The sequence below is a fragment of the Nicotiana tabacum genome, chromosome 20 (genome assembly GCF_000715075.1).
Source record: "Nicotiana tabacum cultivar K326 chromosome 20, ASM71507v2, whole genome shotgun sequence".
Taxonomy (NCBI): domain Eukaryota; kingdom Viridiplantae; phylum Streptophyta; class Magnoliopsida; order Solanales; family Solanaceae; genus Nicotiana; species Nicotiana tabacum.
The window spans coordinates 151,425,500-151,435,703 of NC_134099.1; the positions used below are offsets into that span (position 1 = coordinate 151,425,500).

At 39.3% G+C, this 10,204-nt stretch overlaps 1 protein-coding gene across 1 annotated transcript; it reads right to left on the reverse strand.

The window, feature by feature from the left end:
* Positions 1 to 408: 408 nt before the first annotated feature.
* On the reverse strand, positions 409 to 3,142 carry LOC107766733 (uncharacterized). Its single transcript, XM_016585573.2, has 4 exons — positions 2,802 to 3,142; positions 1,380 to 2,267; positions 932 to 1,128; positions 409 to 644 (listed from the first exon to the last, which is right to left on the reverse strand). The coding sequence occupies exons 2-4, from the start codon at positions 2,185 to 2,187 to the stop codon at positions 615 to 617; spliced, it is 1,035 nt and encodes a 344-aa protein (XP_016441059.2). The 5' UTR covers positions 2,188 to 2,267; positions 2,802 to 3,142; the 3' UTR covers positions 409 to 614.
* Positions 3,143 to 10,204: the final 7,062 nt, after the last annotated feature.

Sequence of the window (10,204 nt, forward strand, 5' to 3'; positions counted from 1 at the left end):
AAGTGCAATTCTATTAAGTTAATCCAGTGAAGCATAAAAAGGGCAGCCCGGTGCACTAAGCTTCCGCTATGCGCGGGGTCCGGGAAAGGACCGGACCACAATTAGGTTCTATCGTACGCAGTCTTACCCTGCATTTCTGCAAGACGCTGTTTCCCATTCAATTTCTTTCTTGTAATCTCTTTAATTTATTCACATTGTCATCACTGCTTCTGAAAAAAAAAGAACCTAGCTACACTATTCCCATTTAAATGTCAAGCAGTACCCTAATGTAAGACTTATTCTAGAGTAACGAATTTAAGCCCTCTAATACATGAGAATATTGAGATTTTCTATCACAAAACTTCTCGTATGTAGTTTGAATATTAACTTATCTGAATGAAATTAATTGACTAAATTAAGGCAAGAACATTGAATAATGAGAAACATTTGGTAACTTAAATTTATAGATCAAATACATGAGAGAGTAACCAAAATGTTTTTTGATTGAATATATGCAAAATGAGGTAACAAGTTTATTTTACATAATCAACAGAACCAAATAGATTTCGAATTAACACAAACTGAAGAGAGTTGTGACGATACGTTGTCAACAAAGAATTTCCTTGTTCTCGGCTTCATGAAAACGGAATGTCTGTAATTTGATGCTGCAAAAGGAAGAAGAAAACAAAACGATAGAAGATGATCAGATGCACCTAGTGAGAATACGTTGTTTACAGCTTTATAAAAGTATGCAATACAAGGGGAGAGCTTGCGCTTCAGTTGAAGTAGCGCCTTTGGTATATGAGTAGGGATCCTAAGTGGCGCGTTCATTGGGCCAAAAAATTCATAGATCCCTTGGAGTATTTTAGAAATCATCTACTCCTATCTGATTTTTCTCTTTTCATGTGATTACAATTATAAATGAATTTATCAATGAAATCCGAATATTTACCTCATGAGGAATTCCAGCATTTTGTTGATAGTTGAAAATGGCATTTGGGCTCCAATTGCCAGTAGCCACCAAATTACAATCATTAGCAATGTTTTCTTTAATCCCTAATAAAAGCTGCTTCTCATTGTGGGAGGTGAGTTCTTCAACTATTTCAGCTTGCATTTCTTGACAAGGAAGATTCATGCTAATATATCCCGCTGAAAACATACTTAAGTAATTAAAAGTATGCTTCTAATAATAATTTAAACCGTTAAACTAGATGATCATACAATTCAATATAGTATTAGAACATGCAAAGGTCATGAGTTCAAGTTTTACGACTGTTTATTATTAAAAAGAATTTCACGTGTTTGGCCAAGAAAAAGAGCCAGACACATGAAGTGTGCTTCTCTAACAACTTAAACTTTTAGATGATACAGTCACGAACTACAAACATGTTGGTGGTTACCTGATTCTTCGCCCCCTTCGGAGAAATTCCAAGATCTTAAGTTCAAATGATGAGATTTACAAAAGTTTTTCTTTAGTTTTGTTCTCTCCCTTGCCCTCTCTCTTGCTTGTTTCCTTGATTCTTTTGCAAATGGATGATAAAATGCAGCTCGACGAACTGATTTCTCCTTCTCCTTCTTCTTCTTCTCCTTCTCCTTGTTGCAAGAATTTCCTTTAGCATTTGCCTTATGATTAGATGGAGATTCATCAATTTCTGATACAACTTCACATTCAGAAGTAGAGGATTCACTATTTGCACCTATAACAGTAGTGCAGCTTAATTTGCTTAGGCGACCTTTCGAGAGCTCCTTGATATCAGATTTTGACTTTATAAGCAACCACTCCAGAGTTTTGCTGGCCTTCTCGAACCTCAACATGTCTTGTAAATTGAAAAAATTGCGAGCAATATCAATTGAAAGTCTTATTCTTCGGTCTCTCGGGCCTTTAGCTGTGTTAATCTTACTGTGTCTATCTTTCTTAGACACTCTCTTGTTGCTGCTTATTTTACCCTTTTTATTCTCACATCCTTCCTCTTGTTCAAGTTCATTTCTACTTATTAAAGCGTCGTCTTTGTTGGAATCTGCCGTGTTAATAATGGCAGTCTCAGTACTGATCTCAGCTAAGGTATCATCAAGATTCTGTTGAAGTTGATCATGGTAATATTGGAAGAAAAATTCGTGTTCATATTGCATACAAGGAGAAGGGATGTTGAATATATTAGATGAGAAAATGGGGTTGTAATTGTAGGTGTAGTTGCTTGAGTTATACATTGTCTGCTCTATATTATAAACACAAATACTCTAGCTGCAACGGATGAAGTTGACAAAGCTAATACTTCTGAATAAGCTAGCTGCACCAACAAGGAAAAAAAAGTATAATTAAACCTACTGAGAGAAACTTAATTAGTAAGTATCATTATCATAAGTAGATTTTCTTATTAGTTCTTCTTTTTCTCCCTTTTATATTCTTGTGCTTCTTTATGCTTGTATTCATTCCAAATATAGAGGTTGATTCAGGATTTGAAGTTGATGGGGGCACGTGAGCGAACTGCTCAACCAATGACTCCATCTGACTTTTGATCTTAAGGATTTCAAGTAAAATATATGATCGTTTCAATAAATATACACATATATCTAGAATTTTGCCGAAGTTAACGAGGTCCAATGGCCACTCTACTCTAAACATAGGTCCGCCTCTGGACAGAGATAGAGATGTTCTAAATGATAATAAAACATAGCATCTTGCTTCATATGATAGTATTATGTGGCTTTTACATGTCTTTTGTGTACTTAATTAAAGTGTATAGCATGTATAGACATATGTTGAATAAGATTAAGCTACTAGCTAGAGTTGGAGATTGAGAAAGAAATGGGAAGAAACTTACCAATGGCTACCAAGATTTACATTTCTTTCCATCTTTGCAATTCCTAAAGCAAAAGTAGGCAAGCATTGGTTAATGAAAGAGAAGAAGAAAAAGGAATGATGGAGAGAGTTTTAAGATAGGTAGTAGAAGTAGTAGTACTAGCAAATAGAGCAGCTGGTTTTATGGGAAGTGAATGGATAGGAAGGACTTCTACTTGTGCCACTTCACGTGATATCAGCTGACAGATTGACCATTATAATACTTTTATCGTGTTTGCAAAGCCCTTAATAATCATACAGTAACCATGAAAGTGCTATATATACATGCTACTATGCTATAGCCTGCTGCCCTAAAGGGCAGCAAAGGTTGAGGGATTTGTGATACAATTTGGAGCCCTGCATGTGAACTAAGTCTGATATTTATTTGGAAAAGGATAGACAGACGGACCTATTATATATCCTCGAGGTTCGGAAGCTACAACTGGTCCTAAGGATTGACCCTCAACCGATTTCTCAGTCTCCGCCTCGATTTGAAGCTTATTAGTTTTATATTAATATTTTGTACCTATTATATGGATTTCTTAAGATAAATATAGAGTCTGGACCAAAGTTAGTGGGTTCGGCACCAGCTTCTCTCCCAAATGAGTACACATGTACCACCAAGGTTTATAGCTTAGTGATATTAGTGAGAGTATTTAACTAAATATATGTGTGGATTCAATACTCACTTGTATTTTCTTGATCCCTATGTATAATGGAAATTCTTTTTTGAAAAAAGTGCCTATGTACAACCTTGCCAAGGACAATTATTACAATTGAGGAGATAATATAAACCAAAGTAGTGTAGATAATTTAGAGCTTTGATTTGTGAGGGAGTGAAAAGAGAGAAGGCCTATGGTTTGTCGAAGCTGCAGGGCAAATGCAACTTTTGACTAGGGTCCTCAGTCCATGTCACTTTCGTTATAAAGAGAAATACTCTCTCTCTCTTAGCACAAATCTCTTTCCAAGTCTATGTTGCTGATGTGAGAGAGTTAAAGCTTATGTGTAGTAATTAATTAGATGTTTGAAGACATGTGGAGTATAGCTTTTTAGAGAGGTTTATCATTATTCTCACTACCCTAGCTCTTTCCTCCCCTCAATTCTCTCCAGACAAACTTCTTTTCGCATACATACTAAAGTTTGTTTTGTGCTTGTACTTGCCACTCATGATGTTCACAACCCTCCCGTTGAAACCCTAGCTTGGGCCTTCTGTCCTTCTTCTTGCCATTTATTATTTAAAAATATAAATACCCCATCAGTCTCAATTGTGGCATAATTTGGTTTTGGAGATTCAAACTTCTTAATTTGACTGTAAATTCGGATATAGAATATTTAAGTTTAAATACATATTTGAAAACTACGTAAAAAGTACGATAAGTCACTCTAGTTAATAATTCAAAACATGTAAGAGGCATATGAAAAAATCATGATAATAAAAAATTCGTTTGGCTCTCGAAATTCGAACATTGCCACATAAATTGGGACTAATTAGGTATAATTACTAGCTTCATTCATTTCTAATATTATTTCTAATATTACTAGTCATAAGAATTATTTGACTAAAATACTCTTTTTATCTTCCAAAAATGTGTATAACTATTCGGCGAGTAGCTGGAGTACAGTTTATAGATTCAGCCGAGCTAGTGGCGGACTCAGGTCATTTATAAGGAGATTCAAAATATTAAAAAGTGAATACACAAACAAACCATTGGAATACAATAGATCTACTATATATACATAAAAAATAATTCTAACCTTGCAACATAATGTAATTTTCTGGCTAGAGGGGTTCCTTTGCACTCCCTGGTTCTGCCCCTGAACCCATTAGCTTTTGTTCAAATAGATCATGTGCACCTCACATGTATTAGTTAGTTAGAATGTTAGTTACAGTTGTTAGGTAGTTAAGGACAGTTGTTAATGAGCTGTGTTAGTTTGATAAGTTAATTAGTGGTAGTTAGTGGTTATTATATATGTACAGTGTTAAATACTAAATGAGCTAATGGAACAATTGTCATTTCCAAAGTGCCCCGTTTCTCTCTCTTTTGACTCTATTAACAAGCATGGTGAAAACTTCAATCCTTGCATTTCAGCCTTATATTAGAGCGGGAGTAATTGATTCTACACATCACATCTTTGTTACGCTAAAATTCACAGACTTTTTTTAATTTGATCAATTGATGTTCGATTACTCAGAAAATGGAAGAAACTTCGATCGGTCATACACATCTTATATACCCATCTAACACTCCAAGCAGTTTCTATACTAGTGAAACTCACTGGATCAGACAATTACGAGCTATGGAGCAGGTCGATGAGGATCACACTTTTGGGGAAAAGGAAGCTAGAGTTTGTTACTGGCACATGCAAGAAGGATTTGTACAAAACAGTTGAATTGCAGGAACAATGATAAACTTGCAATGCGGTGGTGTTGTCATGGATCATGATCAATGTGTGTGCAGAACTCCTAGGTGGTATCGTCTATGCATCAGATGCACATCTCGTTTGGGAAGATCTGCGAGAGATTTGACATGGTCAATCGAGTGAGGATTTTTTAATTACATCGTGAAATTGCAGCGTTATCACAAGGAACTAGCTCAGTTTCAGTCTATTTCTTGAAATTGAAGGAGCTCTGGCATGAATATGATGTTTTACCCCATTCTCTAATTGTAGATGTCCAAAATCAAAGGAGAATGTGAAAATGATGCATCGGTAGTGAGTAATGCAGTTCCTAAGTGGCTTGAATGATTCGTATAATCAAGCGCGCAGGCAAATCCTAATGAAGACCGCTACACCAATCCTCAATCGCATATGCTATGATTGTACAAGATGAGAGTCAACAAACAGTTGGTGCAAATATTGTGACTGATAAGGCAGATGTTATAGCAATGCAAGCAGGAAGAGGTAGAGACTTTTGAGGAAGGAGGCAATTTATGCAATGTGAGCACTTTTGTCACGACCCGAGTTCGCCCTCCGTGAACTGTCGTGACGGCACCTAGTCTCTACGACTAGATAAGCCTAAAACTTTTGCGAAAAAAATAAACGAAAGATAAAACTAGCCAAAAATTACGGATAAAACATAAATAAAACGTTTAAGATACCGATCGGCATATACAATTATAAACTCTCAAACTGAAACAACTCCCAAAACCCGAAATCTCATGAAATCACAAGTTGTTGAATAACTACAAGTGTTCTAACTCCAGAATGTCTAAACAAAAGTAAATACAGGAAAGCTAAAACTAGAGGGCAGAATAGAGACTCTGTCTGCGGACGCGGCAGATATACCTCAAAGTCTCTGAAGATCGCCCCGCTTCACTGATGGTATGGCTGAGCCGAAGAACATGGATCTGCACATAAAAAACATGTGCATGAAAGGGCATGAGTACACCACAGCGGTAACAGTAAGTGCCGAGTCTAATCTCAGTCGAATAGTGACGAGGAAGGTCATGCCCTAATGATTATTGATGAAAAACAAGGTAAAACAGTATAGAATACGACAATATAATTAAAGTGCTAAAAGTATATAACGAATAAAATCACATAAAGAATCTAACTCGGTACACAGAAATAGCAATAGGGGATCTCCCGGGATATCGTCCCGTAGTCCCAAACGTAAATGTCCAGAGGATCTCCCGGGATATCATCCCGCAGTCCCAAAGTAAACACACAACCATCTCAGAAGAATATATAGTTTATTCAAGAATTAAACAGGAAATTTCTACTCTAACATGCTGCATAAATTACAAATAGGCAATTAAGACAGGTAAGACAATTAAGTCATGTAAGCATGTTTTTCCTAATCTAAACAAGAGGCTTCAAGAACAAGTATTTGCTAAATTACAAGAAAACATAGGTATTAGCTTAATGAAAACGGAATTTCAACAATTAGCATGTGTATGCACTCGTCACCTCACGTACACAACACTCATATAACAAAAATACCAAATCCTAAGGGGAGTCCCCCCTCCCCCCACCACAAGGTTAGGCAAGTCACTTACCCCAAACCAGCTCAATCAACTCGAAATCACGTTCTTACCACGAGCACCCGACTCCAAATGGCCCAAACCTATTCAAATTAATTGCATAATGTAAATATAACTTCAAGTAACTAATTCCACTAATTAATTCGAAGCTAACACGCGAAATTAAGAAAATTGCCCAAAAAGTCCCCCGGGCCCACGTCTTGGAATTGGATAAAATTTACAAATTCAGAACCCCCGATCACTCACGAACACACTCGAATAAAAATCACCAAAATTCGACGTCAAAATCTCACTCAAATCCCGGATTTTCAATTGGGGAACTTTTCTCCCATTTCAAAACCTTTACCCCCAAATTCCTTAATTAGAAGAGGAAAACAACAATGGATTAATGTTCTAAGATCAAAATCAAGATAGAAATCGCTACCCAAAACTTCACCTCCAAAACCCCTCGAGAAATCGCCCTCAACCGAGCTCCAAATCGTTTTTCCATGTTTTGAGTTCAAACCCTCGTTTCTTCCCTTTTTCTGACCAGTGAATATGCTTTTGCAACCATGGGACCGCACCTGCGACTTTTCATTAAATGGACCAATTCCGCACCTGCGACCTCTTACCCGCAGATGCAGTGCCACTTCTGCATAACCTGGGCCGCATCTGCGACCAATTCCAACATTGCCTCAGACCGCACCTGCGGTCCCCTAGCCGCTTATACGGTACCGCACCTGTGCTCCCATACACGCAGGTGCGATTATGACAGGTTCGGCCAACTTTAGATTTTCCTAAGTCCAAGTCAACTTCCATTAAGCACCCAAAACTCACCCGAGGCCCCCGGGACCTCAACCAAGCATGCCAACCAATCCTAAGACATCATACGAACTTATTCCAACCATCGAATCACATCAAACAATGTCGGAACACCAAATCACCCTCGGATTCAAGCCTAAGGATTCCAAAACTTTCAATTCCGCTTTCGATCAAAAAGTCTACCAAACCTCGTTCGAATGACCTGAAATTTTGCACATACGTCACATTCAACACTACGGAGCTACTCCAACTCTCGGAAACAGATTCCGACCCTGATATCAAGATTTCACTATCGAACCGGAAAATTCCAAATTTTAACTTTCGGCATTTCAAGCCTAATTAAGCTACGGACCTCTAAAACACAATCCAAATACGCCCCTAAGCCCAAAATCACCCAACGGAGCTAATGGAACCAACAAAATTTCATTCCGAAGCTATCTTCACACTGCTCCGACTGCGGTCCAAATTCTAAAGTTTAAGCTCTCATTTAGGGACTAAGTGTCCCATAACACTCTGAAGCTCCAAACGAATCTTCCCGACAATTCACGATAGTAGAAATAAACACGGGAAAAACAGTTAATAGGGGGTCGGGGCGTTAATTCTTAAAACGACCGACCGGATCATTACATCCTCCCCCTCTTAAAACATTTGTTCATCCTCGAACGAGCATAGAGACATACCTGAAGTAGCGAAGAGATGAGGATAACAGTTATGCATATTCTGCTCGGTCTCCCAGCTCGCCTCCTCGACCGGCTGACCCCGCCACTGAACCTTCACTAATGCAATGTTCTTTGACCTCAGCTTCCGAACATGCCTGTCCATTATTGCCACTGGTTCCTCAACATAAGATAGATCCTTGCCCAAATAGACTGAACTGAAATCCAATATGTGTGACGGATCGTCATGATACTTCTGGAGCATCAAAACATGAAATACCGGATAAACTCTTGCCAAGCTAGGAGGTAAGACAAGCTCATAAACAACCCCCCCAACACGTCTCAATATCTCAAAAGGACCAATAAATCTCGGGCTCAACTTCCCTTTCTTCCCAAATCTCATAACGCCCTTCATAGGCGAAACCCGAAGTAAGACTCGCTCTCCAACCATATAGGAAACATCACGAACCTTCCGGTCCGCGTAACACTTTTGTCTCGACTGTGCTATATGGAATCTATCCTGAATCACCTTAACCCTCTTCAAAGCATCCTGAACTAAGTCTATGCCCAATAATCTAACCTCACCCGACTCGAACCAACCCACCAGGGATCTACACCGCCTACCATACAAGGCCTCATACGGTGCCATCTGAATGCTGGACTGATAACTATTGTTGTAGGCAAACTCTGCCAGTGGCAAAAACTGATCCCAAGAACCTCCAAACTCCATCATATACGCACAAAACATATCCTCAAGAATCTAAATAGTGCGCTCGGACTGCCCGTCCGTCTGGGGGTAAAATGTTGTGCTCAACTCCACCCGAGTACCCAACTCATGATGTACGGCCCTACAGAACCACGATGTGAATTGAGTACCTCTATCTGAAATGATGGAAACTGGAATACATGCAGACAAACAATCTCCCGGATATAAATCTCCGCCAACCGCTCCGAAGAATAGGTAGTATACACAGGAATGAAGTGCGCGGACTTGGTTAGCCGATCCATAATCACCCAAATGGCATCAAACTTCTTCAAAGTCCATGGAGTCCCAACTACGAAGTCCATGGCGGTCCGCTCCCACTTCCACTCCGGAATCTCTATCTGCTGAAGCAACCCACCCGGTCTCTATTGCTCATACTTTACCTGTTGACAATTGAGGCACCAAGCTACAAACCCAACTATATTCTTCTTCATCCGTCTCCACCAATAGTGCTGCCTCAAATCCTGGTACATCTTCGCGGCACCCGGATGGATGGAATACCGCGAACTATGGGCCTCCTCTAGAATTAACTCCCGAAGCTCATCAACATTAGGTATACATACCCAACCATGTATACTCAATGCCCCATCATCACCAATAGTCACATTTCTGGCATCACCGTGCAGAACCTTTTCCCTGAGGACGAGCAAATGAGGGTCATCATACTGACACTCACTGATACGATCAAATAATGAAGACCGAGAGAGCACACAAGCTAGAACCCGACTGGGCTCCGAAAGATCCAATATCACAAACTGGCTGGCTAAGGCCTGAACATCCATCGCCATGAGCCTCTCCGTTGCAGGTAGATAAGCCAAACTCCCTAAACTCTCCGCCCAGTGACTCAAAGCATCGGCTACCACATTGGCCTTGCTCAGGTGATACAAGATAGTGATATCATAGTCCTTCAACAACTCTAACCATCTCCTCTGGTGCAAATTAAGATCCTTCTACTTGAACAGATGCTGCAAACTCTAGTGATTAGTATAGATCTCACAAGGAACACCGTACAAATAATGATGCCAGATCTTCAAGGCATGAACAATAGCAGCTAACTCGATATCATGGATAGGAAATTCTTCGCATGTACCTTCAACTGTCTGGACGCGTAGGCAATCACCCTACCGTCCTGCATTAATACCGCTCAAAGGCTAATCCTCGAGGTATCACAATAGACAGTATA